This window comes from Triticum urartu, chromosome 7A, assembly GCF_056163025.1.
Source record: "Triticum urartu cultivar PI428250 chromosome 7A, HENAU_Tu73, whole genome shotgun sequence".
NCBI classification, from domain to species: Eukaryota; Viridiplantae; Streptophyta; class Magnoliopsida; order Poales; family Poaceae; genus Triticum; species Triticum urartu.
In genome coordinates this window covers 638,957,242-638,977,739 of record NC_141879.1, presented here as the reverse complement: position 1 = coordinate 638,977,739, position 20,498 = coordinate 638,957,242, and the positions used below count along the sequence as shown (strand labels likewise).

At 42.1% G+C, this 20,498-nt stretch overlaps 1 protein-coding gene and 1 long non-coding RNA gene across 2 annotated transcripts; one reads left to right on the top strand and one right to left on the bottom strand.

Moving 5' to 3' along the window:
- Window positions 1-1,804: 1,804 nt before the first annotated feature.
- LOC125523425 (uncharacterized) lies at window positions 1,805-5,055 on the bottom strand. The gene is made up of 3 exons (XR_015611073.1): window positions 4,332-5,055; window positions 2,544-4,187; window positions 1,805-1,823 (listed from the first exon to the last, which is right to left on the bottom strand). It is a non-coding gene; the product is annotated as an uncharacterized LOC125523425 (long non-coding RNA).
- A 1,921-nt stretch (window positions 5,056-6,976) lies between these two features.
- LOC125519205 (protein SAWADEE HOMEODOMAIN HOMOLOG 2-like) lies at window positions 6,977-7,715 on the top strand. Its single transcript, XM_087533595.1, has 2 exons — window positions 6,977-7,361; window positions 7,408-7,715. The coding sequence occupies exons 1-2, from the start codon at window positions 6,977-6,979 to the stop codon at window positions 7,713-7,715; spliced, it is 693 nt and encodes a 230-aa protein (XP_087389721.1).
- Window positions 7,716-20,498: the final 12,783 nt, after the last annotated feature.

The window sequence follows — 20,498 nt, the reverse complement described above, 5'->3', positions numbered from 1 at the left end:
TAAAATTTGATTTTGAACGCGATTTTTTTAAAAAGTTTGTCGAAATATGACAAATAATATACCGTTGGATAGCTATCGAAAATGCAAAACTTAGTCATGTTGAACGTTTTCTCTACTTCGTAACCACTTAAGAGTAATTTTGAATACGACATAACAGGATCCTGCTGTTTCTCGTCTGAAAAACAGAGTAGTCGTACTGATATATGTGTATGTTTGTACTGAGCTATTTTTTGTAGAGTAATTTTGAATGGTTCCGAAAAAGGGGTACTTGTGCAGATGCTTGCATGGGTTTGTACTAAACATGTTTTCACTAACTAGACTTTGCTCTGTTTTTTGGGTAATATTTTTCTCGTAAGTTTTCAACTGTTTACTGTATCGTCGCCACTGTACTTGTATGGTTTATATCATCGAACTGAATGATATTTTATTCAAAAAGAAAATGTGTTTGTTTTATTTCTTTTTTTTAACTCAACATTTTTTTGACAACGTTGTTCTGAACTTCTCTCATTTTATGACTTGTACTGAGGTACTTACTAAGCAGGATTTTCATGGGGTTTCTTTTTTTGCTTGAACTTTACAAGTTGAATTTCTACCATTTTTTTTATTCCAAACGGACCACGTTTTTAACTTGTACTGGGGTACTTACTACGCCCGAACTGGGGTGGCTGTCGCGTGTCTTGGCATGTTTTGAACTCGAAGAAAATGTTTCGCATGTTTTCTTTTAACTCATTTTTTTTACAACGATGTTCTGAACTTCTCTAATTTTATGACTTGTACTTTTTACCATTTGAATTGCATGGGGTTTCTTTTTGCTTGAACTTTTACAATTTGAATTTCTGTCATTTCTTTTATTCCGAACGGACCACCACTTTTAACTCGTACTGATCAATATTTTTAATTAAACCATTTTTCCTTTCATCTGACAGAAATATTTTCCACACATAATACACGTAACAAGATGTAACAAGATCGCTACAGCATTACCACCTCCATGCTTTTTAACTGATGTAACAAGATGACTAGAAGTTTGATACAAGGCCAAAGGACGACCAAATGGCACAATGTCAAAAGGCATAATTATTGGAGTCAAGCAACTAGGGAAAGATCCAAAGCCTCCACAACATCAACACCTGATTTGAGTACTGCTACGCCAGTTAAGCTAGGCCTTTCTTCTTCAGCAAAAGCCGCATAAGCACTTGCCTTTCTCACAGTCGCCAGGACAGAGCATCTCAGACGCCTCTACTCCTGTTGCTTTTCCTTGTGCAAGAGGCTGTTGACGGATCACGCAGTGATGCAGGTGGCCATGGTAGTGACATGAGCAGTGACGCAGGTCTCCGAACTGATGGTCGCGACGAACTCGGCCACCCTGAAGCCACGGGGTTGGACTGAGCATGGTGCTGAAGTTGAGTAGAACATTTAGGAATTAGGATAAATAGGAAACAACAAACAGGTGGAAGAAACCGTGAAGTGAAATGAGTTATAGAAGACAGTATGCATTATTCTCACTAAAAAAACTTCTGTTTGTGTGCAACTTCTCTACTTGCATACGTTTGGAGGGAGAAACACAGAAAATACAACCACATGGATCAACACATTTGGAGGGAGAAACTATAGACGTACATCACGGGGTAGCAAATAATATGAACTCCAGGCACAACATTTTTTTAACTTTTTTTTGTATCTCGCAAACTGAAAATAATAAGAAAGCAAATTAGAACACAAAGTAAGAAGAAAGTAGAGCACCAGTGCTTGTGCGGCATGGATCCGTCAACCCTTTTGCATCCTAGTTCCAGCCAGCATGAGCTAGCACCTCCTGGATCGAGCTGCAGTAGTGCAACACAACGCATAAGAGAGATAAAAAGGTGAGTAGCAGCATGTACAGGAAGGGGAGAAAGCAACTATAGCACACAAGCATCCACGGGCATACAGAGATGCAGGAACTTCTCTCCACTTGAGACTAAACTTATATAATTTTTATTGTTGAACTTTCAGATATCTTACAAGAATTGCATGGTTTTAGTGTTTTGCTTTTACCTCGTTGCTTCTCTGAACTTACAAAATAAACTTTGTTACATGCGCTCATTAACATAACCACACACACATGTTGTGCTATAGAAATAGCATGGAAACACAAAGAAAACTGGACTTACGATTGGTAAGTAGATGTACTGAAAAGAATTCAAAAGATGAACTAAAAACAATTGAAGCTCTTCAAAAGCATCCAGGAGAGATAACAAAAAACTAAAACGCACGGGCGACACAGTTACTAGAACCGGGCCATAAGGACTAGAACCAAAACTATCAATATAAGTTGATGTTTTTTTGTAGGTTTTTGGGAATGAGAATACCTGTATTTTTTTGCAATTATATAAAAGTTTTAAAATGTGTACTACTCCATAACAAATGTTTATACTGCACATGTCCGTAAATATTAGCTTTTTATTTGGCAACAAAGAAACATCAAAAAGGATATTTCATTTCTTGTAAGCATATCAACAAACAGCTTGATAGCAGCAGGAATAGAACAAGTTCTTAGTTCTTACCATTGGGGACCTGCCCACTTGCGCGATCTGACGTCCACTCGTGCGAGTAGACCTGACGCACACACCATCAGGGACCTGCCCACTGTGCGAGATCGAACTGAACCCGCTCGTGATGCCAAGGCCGACTGAACTTACGATCTCTCCAGATCTCAATGATTGTGTTACAAATATACACACAAATCCAAACGAGCTCATGTGAGTGCATATTAAAAAGATAATTGAGTTCATCTATATTAATCGGAGAAGTTCAAACAGAAACTTTTCTTGAAAAAATGTACTGTTTTTGCTATAACAACTATAGTCATCTTGCCAACCATGTATATTTAACTGGTTAAAAAGATAATCAAGTTCATGTATATTAACCCGAGAAGTTCAAAAAGAAACTTTTAATAATAATTATATTCATCTTGCCACCCATCAGTTTTTGCTGTAACAAAATTCAAACATTTAAAAAGTTTGTACTGTCGTGGGGAAGCCTCAGTTCTTTGACAAACACTCTCATGTTCTTTGACAGTTTTAGTTTTGTCTGCACTTACCAGTTTCCCGATTTCGAACTTACAGAATTTTATACCCCAAACTTCTACAGGTTTATTTAATTTCTCAGGAACAAAAAACGAAGGAGTCTGGACTCAAGAATTATAGAAAGAACAAAACCATATGTGTGAACTTATCTAGAGGCTTTTGCTGAACGGAGGAGACGAGATGACGCAGGAGCAAAACCCGACTCCTTGAATATACAGTAGCTATGCTGTCAATACTTCTTTGAGTTCTTATTTCTGAACCTTCATAGTAGTAATACATGTACTGTGCGATACACAATTCTGTCGTTGAGCAAATGATCTAGGAACAAAAACACTCCTGCAGTGCACACACCAAAAAGAAGTAACGTGTTATACAATCTAGAATGAAGCAAAGTCGACACATGTCGGAAGATGGATGCACAGCAAAGAATCAGCTGTTAGCAAATTATAAACAGAAACCGTAGTGAATCAAGTTGCTTGACAAACACATAACTACAGCCCGAAAAAAAGGAGAGGTATAGCTAGAACTTGGTTCCGGGCTCCACCAGATTCACAGCTCTGCTCGACTTCAAACCTCTCCATTGAACTTGCAAAAAACCCTATTCGCATGTGATTTGTGCCCGCCAAATAAATAGGGAATGTAAGCATTCGCCAATCAAACATTCATCTTAACAGCAGCATCCTCCAGGTTGATTCCCCTGCTCTGGGCAGCCACAACTCAAACTCCAAATGTCAGAACAAAATCAATTCTTCTGGCAGGTCTTATTTACCATAAGATCTTGGACCAGTACAGCAAGAGCTGCTGAGAAGCTGATGGGACCAAATATGAGTTTCGCTGCCACTCAGCAAAACAGACAACTGGACTATTTTCTATTGAAATTGCAAGACTGTGACACATTTCTAGCTGCTAGACAAAATGGGCTAAAAAGCTTCAGTCAACAACAGAGATCAAGAAGTATATAAATCCACCTTTACCGGACACTAGCCAAAAGATTCAGTGAGACGGAAACACATAATCATCTGTACAAAGAAAGGTCAAATATCGCTCTATGCAACAACTGAATATTTTAAAGTCAGCTCCACAACCGACCACCACTATGCCCTCTGTATCCATCACGATAACCTGCAAAATGTAATACTAATATTCAGACCCAACTCAACAAGATGGCTTTCAACAATATCTTCGGGTAAGGAAATTAATGGATGCACAACAAAGAATCAGCAAATGTGTATATCTTGAAAAAGAGTGATCCAACAGAAAACCTACCCAAAGAAGGGGCTGGTGCTCCACGGCCATATTAGCTAATTCAGGACGGACCTTTTGTCCAGCTTCAACTAGAATGCTGATGCAGTTCGTACTGCAGCGGGGATAGGAGGATGGCGGAGTTGGAGGACGAGCTCATCGCCCGCGCGTGGTGGAGAGGGAAGGAGGTGGCTGGGGGCATGGCGGCGGGGGAGGAAGGCGGCCGTGGCAAAGGGAGGAAGGTGGCCGGCGCACGGGGAGGGAGGGAGGTGGTGGGACCGGCGACGCGAGCTGGGGGGCAGGGGGGACTGCAGGGGACCGGCGGCGCGAGCTGGAGGACAGGGGAGCGCGGCGCCATCGGCGGCCAAGGGAGGAGGGCGGTGGCGCGAGCAGCGCCAAGGGGAGTACGGCTAGGAGGTTGGGCAAGCGTCGGCGACGCGACCGGCAACCAGGAGGTTGTGTGCGGGGCGGCGGCGCGTTGGAAGCAGTGGGGAGGTGGGCCGGCGGTGCGGTGGAAGCAGGGGGCGGCGCTCCGGTGGAAGCAGCGGGGAGGCGGGCCGGTGGCGCGGCGGAAGCAGAGGGGCGGCGCTGGCGGTGGGTGGAAGCAGGGGGCGGAGCCGGCGGCGCGGGGAAGCAGGGAGGCAGGGGCCGGCGGCGCGTGGGAGCAGGGGGCGGCGCTGGCGGCGGGTGGACTCGAGAAGAAGCTGGGGAGTGGGTGGGCTTTTTGTCCGTTTCGTGCCACATCGATAGCACCGGTGCGTGCAAAATGGATCGGGCCTCTATAAGGGCCGAGGGGTAACAGAATAATATTCTATTACCGGTAATAGAATAGCTATGTCCTATATATATATATTCTTATTTTGTATGTTATTCTTTATCCGAGGTAATCTTACGATCATTTCATAACTAAATTACGTTTTCAATTTAAATAGTTACGTTTCTATTGATTCACTACGTAAAATTTGGCATAAGAAAATAAAAATATAGGTCTAATCCAAAATTTTTTGTAGTTTATGTGTATTTTACACTATGTATTTACGTTTATAATTTTATGTAACATAAAATATTTTTTACAACGATTATATATTTTCTTACAGTCTCTTTTTACGTCGGAAATAAGAAAAAACTTACGAAACGTAAAATTACGGGGTATTGATGGTAAAATAAAGGGGGGTGAAGAATAACTATTTCTCACCCAGGGTAACGAATAGCGCGACCCTATATATATATATATACACACACACACACATATGCCTATCTTTTGTTATATTAGTTAACAAGAACGATTAATAGCACGATTGAAAACTAAACTTCTTTTCAGTCAAATGCCATATATAAATTATTTTAATCTGTGTTACAGTTGCAAAGTTATAGCATGATCATTTTAATATACGCTCTGTAAATAATAGACCATAGACCTAAACGGGCTGAAAACAGCGTGAACTGGACATACTGCAGCTGACCTCGAATACTAACCAGTGCCCAGCTGCGCGCGACAGTGGATACAGAAGTTGGGCCGAAGCCCAACAAATAGAGGTAAAGGAGAGGGACTTAATACTGGACCGTGGAATATTAAAAAACACATATTTTTTTAATAATACATACGATGACGGACGGGCAGAAACACTCCGTATTTTCTTAATAGGAATATAGAGCCTACAAGAAGCCATGATAATATGTGGAAGAGGCCGACTAGGAATGTGGTTAAAATCAATGTTGGTGCTGCTTTCCGAGTTGAAACATTCTCAGGTGCAACAGGCGTTATTACCCATGATGGAAGAGGGAACTTCATTCTGTGGCAACATGGTTCGTTGCTCAGGTGACCAGCGTTGACTCAGCGGAGATGACAACGATCCAGAATGGTTGCAGGGAGGATCGGATGTGACAAAATGATCAGTGGGTCAAATTGTAGATTAGTGGTGGAAGTAGTGCAACAATCAGAAAAGTATGTGGGCTCATATGTTGCAATGGTACTTGAGTGCAAACATTTAGGGCTGGAACTTGCGAGTGTCTTATATTCGCAGTGTCGCCATGAAGCAAATGAAGTGGCTCTCGATCTAGCGAAGAACTTTTTTAGTGAAAAATCTTCTATGCTTGGGAATCTATAATCCCTGATTTTATTTCTCACTATATTGTAAATGATATATCTATTATCTGAGGAATAAAATATGTTGCTTTAAAAAGGTACTTCCTCCGTTTCAAAATTCTTATCTTACATTTGTCTAAATACGGATGTATCAAGTTACGTTTTAGTATTAGGTACATATGTATCTAGACAAATCTAAGACAAGAATTTTGGAACGAAGGATATACTCCCTCCATTCTTAAATATAAATTTTTTTTAGAGATTTCAATAATGAACTACATAAAAAGCAAAATGATTGAATCTACACTTTAAAATATGTCTATATACATCTGTATATAATTTATATGTAAATCTTTAAAAGACTTATATTTATAAAACGGAGGGAGTATACCCCTGAAGTATTTACACATTATGTTTTTCTTTTTATTGAGGGGTGTTTATGCACATTATGTCGACCAAAACCTAAAACCTAGAAAGATTGTCAGAATCTGGATGGTATAAAACATCGACAAACCCGCCGCCCTGTCCTCGCCCAAATCCCACCGACCACCCAGAGCGCCGCCACTCCCACAGTACCGCTGATATGCCGAAGTCGCGAAAGCGGAAGGCCGCCGTGCCGGCGCCGCCGCCGCCGCCACGCCGCCCACGGCCGCGAATGGAGTACCGTGCGCGGTCCGACGAGGCGTGGTACGGCGTGCGCGTGGCGGTGCAGCAAGGCTTGCTCCGCGTCATGTTCGAGGATTCCACCGAGGATGCGGACGAGTGGTACGATCCAGGGGCTGACTTCGCATCCCCTGGTGACGTGGAGGCGCTCCGCGCCAGGTTCCGCCGGGAATGCCCGCCCCTCGACGATTCCCGCTGCGGGGATCTCCGCCCGGGCGACAAGCTCTGCCTCGCCTGTTGTATCCGCGACGACGTCGAGAAGCTCAAGTACTATGACGCCGTCCTCGAAACCATAAGTCCTCCGTGTCTCGTCCAACTCAGCGCGTTCGTCAACACACGCATATGCTTCAGTAATAGTAGAGAGGGCAGCGCACGGCGTGGAGCAGTGCACGTGCCGTTTCACGGTCCGCTGGACGGAGGGGCCGCGCAGCGGTTGCTTGGACAAGGTCGGCATCGATGTGGTCTGCTGCGTGCCGGAGTCACCGATCCAAGATCCGGTGCTGAGCGAGTTCCTGGACGACCTGACAAAGAGGTTCGCCGAGGACCAAGAGACGGCGACGGCAGCGTCTCAGCAGGCAGACCCGACCCCGATGAGCGAGGAGGAATTGTGCGGGTACAGTCTCGCATACTCCTCGAGTAATAGTCTTTTCGTCTTGTAATGAAGGGGATTTTCTCCCCTGAAATCATCAGAGATTTGATACATGACACCCATGCGCTAAAAGAAAACAAAAAACTCTGTAGGGATCTACAGTTAGTTTTTTTTTTGAGAGGAAATAGACTGCCTTTTATTAAACTGCGGCTCCATCAGCCACAATAGCATCCCTAATACAAAACGGAAAAACACTAAACCAAGTTTTACAAAACTTAAAAAGGCAGCCCTCCCTAGCTAATATGTGAGCAGCTTTGTTTACTGTACGTCTAGCCCACACCACACGAGCCTCATCTACACCAGAAATCATCTCATTGATCTCCTAGACAAGGGGGCCAAACCTGGACCGATCAATATCGCTGGAGTTGAGGACTTTGAGCCAGTGCTCACCCGGCGTTATCCAACGAGCTTCCTGATGCACAACAGAGACTGTTCCCTTTGGAGCATTTATTTTCACCCATTCATCTATGAGCCTAAACACCCTTTCCACAACAACCTGAACTTGTTCAAAAATCTGATTGTCCCTGGCGTTATTACTAATCAGCCACATGCATGTGATATAGACTCATCACCATGATGGCCCGTTCTGCCTCCTTGTGCTTTCCAAACCAATCAAGAAGCCACCCCGCCATCTGTTGCTGCGATTCAACCCACACAGGTGGGCTAAAATCAATAGAAGACCCTCTCAAACTGTTAACACAGTCCAAAAGAGCTTTGCATAAGGACATCTCCAGAATTGATGTAGTCCCGTCTCTTCACGGCTGCAAGCTAAACAAAAAACACCCGGTTTAATTCTGCGCCGGTACAACTCCGTCCCCACTGCAAGGACATTCTTCAACAGTCTCCAAACGCGCACCTTAGCCTTGCCTGGCACTTCAGTACTCCATAGCTCGTTCCATCCAGCATGCATCGAGGCCGAAGCAGAACATTCAGGTGAACCTGAGCTTGTGTCTTTCAGTTTAATCTCAAGATGGTAAGCTGAACGAACCGTAAAAATACCGTTCTTCGTGTAATTCCAGGCCATCATGTCATCTCTGCCGAGACCTCCCACCACAATCTGAGCAATGTCAGCAACATCAGCTTCATGGAACACCCGCTGCAAAGTAGCCATGTCCCATGATCCCATCTAGAACCAGAATAATCAAACAACTCATCCACAGTTCGAATATTGCACATATCCCGAGCACCAACAGGCTTCAGTGCACCTTCTCTTGGGATCCAATTGTCAGACCTCACATTTACCTTGGTTCCATTCCCTATACGCCAAATGAGGCCTTCTTTCAGTAAAGAACGACCATAAATAATACTCCTCCAAGTTTGTGAGGCACTCTTAGGGATCGAAGCCTTCATAAGATCTCCCTGCAGAAAGTATCTGGCCTTTAAAAGTTTTGCACACAGCGAGTCCGGGACAGTTAGAATCCGTCAAGCTTGTTTTGCGAGCAGTGCTGTATTGAAAGCTTCAAAATCCTTGAAGCCCGTGTCCCCGTCCCACCCACCCGCTTACTTCTGCACATTTTGTCCCAAGCCACCCAATGCACCTTGCGTTTGCCATTTTCAGCTCCCTACCAAAAGTTTGATGAAACTGAAGTCAGATTCCGGCACAGTTTCTTCGTGAATTGGAAACAACTCATAGCAATCGTCAGCATCGCTTGGAGGTCTGATTTAACCTGCACCTCTCTTCCCTTCTTAGACATCCCTTGAACTTTGCAACCCGTCACTTTTGCACTAGATCTCTCCCTAACATACTTGAAACACCCATCTTTTGACCGGCCTACCACAGCTGGTAAACCAAGATACCGCTCACTAAGAGCTTCAGAGTTGATATTGATGGTTTGTTTCAAAGATTCCTTTACATCATCCTCACAACCCCTGCCAAACAAGATAGAGGATTTCTGAAGATTAACTTTTTGGCCAGGGGTCTCCTCATAGACTTGTAAAATATGAGTTAGCTCCAACATGCTATTCGCCTCCGCCTCCAAGAAGACAACACTATTATCCGCAAACAACAGGTGAGTTATGTGAGGGCCGTCCCTCCCAAACTCCACGCCTCGGATCTGTTTGTCTAGCTGAGCCCTATTGAGAAGAGCGGAAAAACCTTCAACGCAAAACAAGAACAAATAGGGAGATAGAGGATCACCCTGCCAAAGTCTTCGAGACGGAGAGAAAATTTTTGACAACCCATTGTTGACACGAACCGAGAACTTAACCGAGGTAATACAGTGCATAATCATATCAATCCACCTCTGAGAGAAACCCATCCGTGTCATCATTGCTTCAAGGAAATTCCACTCGACACGATCATAAGCCTTCATCATGTCCAATTTGACAGCACAAAGACTCTTCTTTCTTCTCCGCTTCCGGATAGAGTGAATGCATTCATAAGCAATAATGACATTGTCCGTGATTAAACGCCCCGGTACGAAAGCACTTTGTTCTTCAGAGATGAAAATTGACAACACACATTTAAGTCGACTAGCCAACACTTTTGCAGCAATCTTGTAGAGAACATTACAAAGGCTAATCGGTCGGAATTGTGAGAGCATCTCTGGAGCGTTGACCTTGGGGATAAGAACCAAAACTGTGTAATTAAAATCCGACGACACCTCTTTACCCTCAAGAAAATCCCTAACAGCCTTGCACGCCGCATGTTTGACCAGAGCCCAGTCTTTCTGGTAAAATAAAGCGGGTAGACCATCCAGCCCTGGAGCCTTAGTAGGACCCATCTGAAAAAGAGCCTGTTGAATCTCATCATCAGAAAAGGCAGTAGTATGACGGGCATTCGTTTCTTCAGATACACCAACTTAGAACATTCTGAAGGATTCTCTCCATATTGGCAACCCCATCCGACGTGTATAAACTCTCAAAGAAAACCTTTGCCATAGCTCCCATCTCCTCATCCGAAGGGGCAAAACTCCCGTCACCCTTCTTTAATTTCAATATCGTATTCTTTCTTCTTCTGTGTGATGCTCTACTCTGAAAAAACTTTGTATTTCTGCCTCCCGCATGCAGCCAGTTAACTCGTGATCTCTGTCTTTGCATGATTTCTTCCCGCTCATACAGCTCATGAAGCCTAGCTTCAATATTTTGAACCTCAAGTGAGGAAGCCGGAGAATCAGCATGCTCCCGGGCCTGTCCAAGCCTTTCCCTCAAGCTCTTAATCTCCCGCTGGACAGATCCAAATTCAGTGCGTGCCCATCTCTGCATATCTCCAGACATATACTTTAAACAAGCCCACGTCCCACCAATTGAATCAGCCGTATGTGTATAGCGCTCCCATGCAATATTGATCATATCATTGTATCCCTCATGACGGCGAAAATATATTTTAGATCACCTGCACCCATGTTTCTCTCACGTAGAACATGTCTCCAAATTCAAACCTTTGCAGAACACTAAAGCTTTCTAGCTAGAATCTAGGATAAATTTTTTATATTTTTTCGTCCAACATAAATATACAAAATAAGTCTTATTTGATTAAAAAATATTTTTTTAGTATTTATGTTGGACGAAAAATTCTGAAAGTTTTATCCCACATTCTAGTTAGTAAGTTTTGCTGCGCTACAAAGTTTGAAGTTCAAAACATGTTGTATATGAGAGGAAAAAAAAGAGAAAATTTCATATATGAAGTTTGTTGTCTCGCACAAATCTTAAAGCAATATTGGAGAGCCAGGATAGCAAGGCCCGGGTGCAAGTGCTCTAAAAGTCTGCGTCCCTCATGAATAGCATCCCTAGTATTGTTTCGAAATTCCGTTCGAGGCTCGCCATAGATTCCAATGAACCTCATCCATGAAATATTGACACCACGGCCGAATAGTGACAGCATAACCATCTATCCACCATAGTGCTAATCCATCACACTCCGCCCCACACAGTCAACTGTTTGACCATGTTTGAAACCCATGCTCCACTTTAATATTTTCATAGCTCCGCTTTTTTTCTTTGTCTCACTTAGGAAAAGGGACCTACCACTGGATTGTATGACCTAATGAGGTCTCTCAATTCGCCCACTACCACGTCCAACCCCAAACCACGGCAGTTCCAGGATAAGATGATCATTGGTCTCGGCAGCCCCGCGTGGCGGGGTCCGCTGCTGAAGTGTTTTCTTCGATACGCTCAAAGACAGACGACACCTTCTGTCACTTCTCACCAATGAACGCATCATGTGGAGCATATTTCTCAGAATCTCCCTTAACAACCCAGATCTGCTTTGAACTTCTCTTTTTTTTCCATTGTCTATGACAAGTTCCTTCTTCTATCATCCTCTCTCTTAGACCCGAATTTTCTAATGTAAGTGCTTGGCTTTCTCTGTCGAGACCTCGAACTTTCAGCAAACTCACTGTACCTCTCCTTTTGATGCATCCCCATAACAATCTTGTCCTGCCTTCCATCAACTCTGCCTGCCTATGATGCAATTCATTCCTTAACTCTCTCTCTTTTCTGCTCCAAGTCTGTTCTCGTGTCGTGCTCCTTTCCCTTGCCATCTCTTCCAAAAGACTTTTCCGGACCATTGACCTCCTGACCCACGCCACCATATGTCCAAATGTACAATACTCGCGCTCCCAACCATTGACCTCCTGATCTACAGTTAGTTTTAACAGACACGATCAACACACTAGTGACACCACCATGTGTATGTATTCCCTGAACCGTCTCTATGTTGTCCAATATAGAAATGTGGTTCCCAGTTTTGAGATGCATAGTACGAAGGCAACATATAAGAAGGGGCTCTATTGGGCACTGGCTTTATTAGAATATTAGTTCAAATTCATGTAGGACTTTTTTATGTTGCTATAATTGTATGCATCTTTCATAAAGTTGCTATATTCTAGAGCAAAGTTTTCTTAAGATGATGTAGCAAAAGAATTATTGGGAAGAGATGTTTAATTAAGAAAAAAGAAAAAAATATCCACACGAATCTCAACGTAAGATCAATGACATATGACTTAGATGTGCAATACTTGTGGCACATCTAGATGTGCTTTAGTAAGACTTTTTAATTTAATTAAGTCATTTAGGCAAAAGTAATAGGTGATAAGGGAAAATGAATGAACTAATTGACACATTTAACAATTTAAATAACTAAACAATCAAGCTTCAAAACTGTTATGATTAAACTATCCGTTGAATTTGATGGTTAACATTGTACAAAGTTGACTTTTACATTATGAATTTTTTTAACTATCTAATTGAATTTCATGGTTACTATTTTACAGAGTACTTCTTTCATTGAAGAGGGCACCAAAAAGTTCGACCGGAAAATCGTGAAGAGGGGGTATTGTATCGGATAGGTTGATATCTACATGCCTGCTCAATAAGAGAAAGTGTCCAACGAAAACTCAGTTTCATTGAAACATGGAAACCGAAACTTGTGCCTTTGGATCACAAACCTTTGGTCCAGATTAATCTACATGTTTCTCACATTATGCAACCTGCTTCTCGGTGGCCATTGTGCACAAAACTCCTTTTTATTTGTACCTCTACTGAAATGAATCCATTAAAGTTGGCACTGCATGTTTGGAGTTTCTGACCCGTACTCCGTGCCTTTGCTGTTTTCAGATTTAATTCCAGTAAATTTTATGTGTGTTGTTTTGAGATTTAACTCCAGTTTCGTTAATGTCAAAATAAAATCTCCTTTCACATGTTGTTTTGGTCCAAACATATAAAACTGTTGATCATTAGCCCCTTAGGTTGATCATAAATTTTTTGGTTATCCTTTGTTATCAAAAGTCAGTAAGCCTATGCTCTCACTCGGATGTGCAACATGGTGCCACATGCAAGCTTTGCTTTGTGTTCAACCAGTCACAAAAAAATTATTCTCTCTCAAAGAACAAGGAGCATTGACGAGCGGTAGCCAGTGTTTGAAAACTAGCTGCTGTGTGCTCCAATACCTTCACCAATTACTACCTACGAGAGAGCGGATGTTTGAAAAAGGATAGCATATACGAAATCGAGCAGACCCATGTGCCGGTGAGCAATAGCATGAGGGAAACGAACCCAAACTCATCACTTCCGGCTTAGGGAGCTCACCCTAGCAATTTGTTTTTTTTTCTCAAACGAAACATGGGTATTGACTATGGTAGCCCGTTTGTGACCTCATTAACCTGTCCAGCCATGTCATCGCGGTTTATAAATAGACGTGGAGGCGCGAATTTGGAAAAAGGAATAATTTGATAAATGGCACATATTTTTTGACTTAGACAAAATGACAAACCATAGTGTCATTGCCATGTAAACAAAACATCCATAGCAGCGCATGGACAAAAACTAGTAGCCATAGTTTGTGAACTCGCTCTCGTGTACACCCATGTCACCATTTCTTATAACCAAGGAGGTAGAGCGGGCATTCAAGAAGGAAAAATTGACAGTATGATACACCTTTGTTAGGCTTCGACAAAATCAATATATGACTTCTCAACTGAAGCAAATAGAAGTGACGCACCACCATGTGTCTTCCCTGAATCATCTGGTAGCATCATTTTGTTCGATCAAGCACCTCGGTCGTGCCCAGCGCGGGTTTTCTGGATCCTCGCTGGAGGTCTCCATCGCCTGTTCCTTCCATAGAGACTAGTCAATCATCAATATAGTGAAAAATTAGATGAATCATAGAGGACAGTTATGGGGAACTATCCCTAGAAACACACTTTACACCATCATTCTCCAACAACTAGGAGGGAGGCGTTCAAGCAATAATATAACATGTTGTAGTAGGTTCAAGGGAGCCACAAACATTTGAAGCACATTGGATAATACCCCAAACGAACCTCCCACAGAGCACCGAAACAAAAGATGGCCAATAGAATTATCATGGGCACAAAAAGGACAACCCTTCCCCCCGATCCACGTACGATGCAACAGAATGTCTCTGTTTAAAATACTACACTTTAGTAATCTATGGTGGGATTTTAAAATTTCCAACGAAATCTAAAATAATCAAAGGGGAGATGATACAGTTGTTCATAAAAGTATTTAACCGTGAAAAATTTCTCAGGAATAGTTTTGAATGCCCACAAACATACGACCAGTTGAATGCCACCGGAAAACAAAGTTATGTATATAATTTTTCATCTAAAGCACCACAAACGCCATTTCTTAGATGCCTGGTTCATGGGCCTGCCGTGCTCCATTCAGTGTAACTCTAATGTTATGTTGCTCCAATACTAACGAATCACCATTGTGTTCCTATCCTGTGAGAGACAGAATGTGACACATTAGGCATCCTGACTTTATAATGGTAACAAACGAAGACATTGATGATGATAGTTGTGTACCGCATATGACATCTTGAATATATTTTGTGGTGGGAGTGCCCCATCAGCATCGCTTCTATCTGCTACACTTTAGAAATTATGCAAAGTAAGCACTCATGCTACACATTTTGGGAAGTGCTAATTCAAACACGGGATTTCATTTCTTAATTCATTATATGCACATGTGTGCCTACTTTGGAAGCTTTTCATATTGCCATCCAATTCTAGCTAGTCATCCTGAATACAACAATGGCGCACACACATGTTAAACATGATATTTAGCTCCAAGAAAAAAAAAACTCTGTGTACAATTTCAAGGCTCAATGAGTTGCCTCAAAAATCAATAAAAGTTTGATTATGATCAATACTACCATAACAAAGTGTCTCATAAAACTGACAAGTACAAAGATAGTCAAGTCAAAAGTGGTTCATCCAACACCGACAACGAGTGAGATAAAACTTTTGAGACCATTGTGAATATTCTTCTATATCTTATCGGTCCAATGCCAAAAGCAAGTCACACAATCATTTAACATTCAGCTCAAATTAAAAGGTACCAAAACTTCCACTCTAATTGAATAATTTCTCCAAATTTCGCTACAAAACTGTAAAATGTAGATTATCAATGGGATTTGCTTTGGAAGTTTTGTCTAGATAGCTCGTCCGTCCTCTTCTCTCCATGTTACTCATATTTTCTTTCCAGCCGATCAAAAGCCCCCATACCTCACCTCAACAGCAAGCTGGGCTGAGTTTACCATCTTCTTAAGATGCTTTGTATCTCTTGTGTGCATATGAGCTGACTCATGGACCATCTGGCCATGGTCCTCATCCTTCTTCTCCATTGTCCAACCGAAAAAACAAAGGTGAACATGGTTCCCTGCGCACCCACATAAATAGTAAATTAAAAAAACTGCAAAAAATGAAAAAATTCTGAAATTTTGAGGTATGAAACTTAGTCGACCATTCTATTCACGTGTGAAGTTTTATGATGTATTGACATCCATGGTATTCTTAATGAAGAAAATACAATTGGGGACCATACTTGATTAAACTGTGTTTTTAATATAGCTTCGATTTTGTCATTTTTGCCTAGATTACCACAGATGTGATTTCTTCGTGAAACTCCATACGTGAGTATACCGGTTGACTATGTGAAAAAAATTCAGATTTATCTTATTTTTCTAGTATTTTTTTTCAATTTACTATTCATCAAGGGTGCGCGTGGAACCATGTTCACCAAATCCGTATCCATTGCCCAACATACTATTTGCAGAAATAATGAGGTTCCTAATTTTGATAAGCTTATAGTACAAAGTCAACATATAAAAAGGGGATCTATCGAGCACCGGCTTTATTAGGCTATTAGTTCAAATTTATGTAGGATGTATCATATGTAGACCTTTCATACATAAGGTTGCTATACTGTATGCCTCTTTTCGTCTGATTGAGATTTCATATCGTCTGAGATGGTTGCTTCTGCTTGACACTTAATTGTTGGCGGAGTCAAGTATCCATCAGCAAATCAGTTTCAACTTATTGTTATTGTTGGTTATTTGTTCTGCAAACATATTTATTAACCTGCTAGTCATCAAGCCGTTCATCAGCACGGGCTAGCACTTGTAATGTTAAGTATGACAAAGTTGAAACGAAATAGAAATGTTGGATAGTAATATGAAAATGTTATTATATATTATTATTATTATTATTATATTTGAAGACAACATGGTTATAGATTCAAAAGTTATTGCATGTATCATGTATTCGTGACATAAGTTTCAAAAAAAGTATAAGATGAAGTGCCCTATTGTAGCATATATCTTCCTTTCTTTCCCCTACCTAAAAAAGATGCATGTTCCTTTTATATGTGTACAACATTTAAACAGAAGTCCTCCCTCTGTAACTTAGGAGAGCAGATAACTAATTTCACCAAGTTTTGTTTAATTATAAAATATTTTTTTATACACCAATATTAACACATGTGTTACTGCAGCAAATTGTAAGTTCTTATGTTAACCAATAAACTCTTACATAATTTCTTTTGTGACTTTCTTCACACCTTAAGGGTGATAGATCATTCAGATTTGAGGTGCTTTTTATAACCAATACACTCTCACATTATTTCGTTTGTGATGAACATGGTGAGAACCGTGCGATAGATTATTTGCATTTAAGTGGTTCGTACCGAAGAAATCTTAATGATTTTCTTTTATTATAGTACCTGATTTTTTTAATACTTCACACACACATATATATGCTGCACAAATCTGAGAACTGTGCTATGGTATTTACACTTACCATGATATGTTTTAACTATTTTTTCTTTTATGTTTAAAGCTACCATTGTATTTCAACTACTTTTTCACTCATCGGGCGAGGGTCCTAGTGAGCTGAGGCGGCGACCCGTGGACCCCGAGCAGATATCCGGGGGAGGGGGGAGTGATGCGCGGCAGGGCGGGCTCATGGGACGTGGATGCGTCGAGGAGATTCTCGGGTGCATCTCGATGTGCGGCCGCAGGGGAAGGGAGCGTTATCGGTCGTGTGATGCTACGCCGGCGATGACACGGTTTTTCCTGTCCATGGCAAATCTACTTTATAGGCCACGACCCATGGCAAACTCTTTTCCTTTTTTATGCCCATGGCAAATCTATTTTTTTGTCATGGCCATTTAAGATGTGTTCTTGCCATGGCAATTAAACATGTGTACTTCATGGATCACGGAAATTCTTTAGTAATTCACCAAGGTAATTTTAGTAATTCATCATGGCAATTTTAGTATTTTTACCATGGCAACTTTAGATTTTGGCCATGACAATTTTATGGACCATGGAAAATTTAGTGCATGAGTCATGGCAAATTTGAGTTATTCACCATGACAATTTTTGTACTTTAACCATGGCAATTTTAGTACTTCGGCCATGGCAATTATTATTTTTGTATGAACCATCACATATTTACTGCGTGGATCATGGCAAATTTGAGTAATTCACCATGGCAATTTTAATTTACGATTCATGGCAACTTTTAGTTATTGACCACGGATTTTTTATTAATTGATGATGGAATATCTTAATTATAAACCATGTCAATTTGTAGCTTTAATGAGATTAGAGCAAGTGCAGTCTATACGTCATGACAATTTTACCTTTTTCTTCCATGGCAAAATTTATTCCTTTTTTGTAACATGTTAAAATTACTTTAAAACCTAGAATAAAATATAGTCGAAGCATATCATGGCAACTCCAGTGTAAACATCATTGCAACTTCAGTGTTAACACCATGATAAATTTTGACCCAAAATAGCCGTCGAAACATATCGATATGGGATCTAGTTTTGAAGAACTCGTCACGACAGATTTAATGGTAAAAGCGGATTTTCAATCGGATTTTCCAGTTAAAAGATAAAGCATTTTAAAAACTGAAAAGTCCAAAAGATACCCACTGACATCATTTGTTTTGTCCTCTTTGCATACTTGTGATGACATGGCGCTATGGATGGCGTTGACCACGTTCGATCCAAACCTCTTAGTACCACACGTGTGATACTTATCAAGGTCATAATCTTAAGTATTGTTATATGCCTTTTTCTAAGCGACATGACCATCTGTGTTATGCAAGTTTTTCTTTTACCATGTCCGTAAATTCTTTAATCAATGATGTAATTAATTTAATGATGTGCATTAGTGGGAGAACTTGAAAGCATTTGTTTTACAACATTGCACGTGTCAGATGCCTTCTTTAGGCGACATGACTATCTGTGTTGCGCAACTTTTCCTTTTATCTTGTCCGTAAATTTTATAATTCAATGATGTAATTAATTTTAATAATGTGGATTAACGAGAGAACTTGAAAGATGCCTCCAATTAATATATATATATATATATATATATATATATATATATATATATATATATATATATTAGGCCTTATTTGAGATGGGCCCCAGGCCATCATACTCCTTGAGGCCACCCATCGCCGACCCTGACAGCATATATCGTTAGTAAAATAGGCAAAGAGTAGTTCAAATTGCTTAAGAGGATCTAGCGAAAACATGTTTGTGAAGTAACACGTAAGGTGTAAAATAAATGAATTACGAAATAACAAGGATACCTATTCCCTTCGTTTCTAAATATAAGTCTTTCTAGAAATTTCTGTGCTGACTACATACGAATGTATATAGACGTATTTTAGAGTGTTGATTCACTCATTTTACTCGGTATGTTTTTTTTAGAAAAGGAGAAAGCACCCCCGGCCACTGCATCTAGGTGATGCATGCGGCCATTTTATTTATTATTCACAAAGAACTTACAAAGTAATAAAACAGTAAACCCGATGCCACCATCTGGATAACACCAGTCGCTACTCCTATCTCTTGATGAAGGGGTGCCGAATGTCCGTGCCAAATACCAAACAGACATCGCACGAAGGCCTAACATCTAACGGAGGACGCCCCATCCAAGCCACATAGGCGGGACTAGGTAACACTCCGGTCCGGCGCACTTTCAGTGAGTACCACACACACACACAGCAAAGGGCCGTCACCTCCGTCTTCCATTGATCCATCCTCAAAACATATACTAACGCATCGACCTTGTCAGGCCTCTCTGCCATCCACGCCACCACGACGCCAGACAACGTCGACCTCCTGCGCGTGTCCATCGCCACACATCTGACGCCAAGCCTCCACTGCTCCATGCCGCCGAGAACCGCCGCCATGAATATGTAGAAAGAAACACCGCTTCACCGAAGAAGCCGTCCGCTGGTCCCTCGAGCCCGAGTGCGTCTCCAAGAATGCCGCCCCCAAGGGGGTAACGACACATGATTGCCGCCGTCATCCGATCAACTGGTCTAGAGTTTCATCCAGAGGTATTGGATGGGGTTGGGAGCTTCACCTCGATGATGCCTTCCTGAAGGAAACGATGATAAAGGCATCATGATCACCGGCTCCGACCAACGACCGAAGACCAAGTTTTCATCCGGATCCGTCCCAAGAAATCCACCGACAACCTGTGCACTGTCTCGACCGCCTTCAAAGCCCCATATCTAGCCACCTAGATCCGGCGACCAACCGCAACAGCAGTGCCACCGTAGGAGCCTGGCGCAAAGGCCACTGCCTGAGTGTGCCATCATTGGAGCCTGGGGGAGGGCTCCCACCCACCTCACCAAACTGCGAGAGCCGCCGAGATGGATCTCGCACGCTCGTCACTGTCTCTGATCTAAACCAATCTGTAGCAAAAACCACAAGATCGCTGACGCAAATCTGCCTTGGACAGGGACTGCACCATGCCATGCCACCGCAGGAGGCCTGAGCTTCACCCGTCGCCACCTTCCAGGGCCGCCGCCCCGAGATCCAGCCGCCACCGACAGGCTGAGCCGCCAGCCACCGCGACCAAGGCCGCCATGACCCTGCGAGCCCACCAAGCGACCGGCGCCACCGGATCTTCCTCGAAGCCTAGCAGCTCCACCACCCCCGCCCAGCACCACGTCGCCACCTTGCGCCGTTGCCCAAGACGAACAGCCGCTCCGCCATCGCCGTTAGCCGCCCGGGG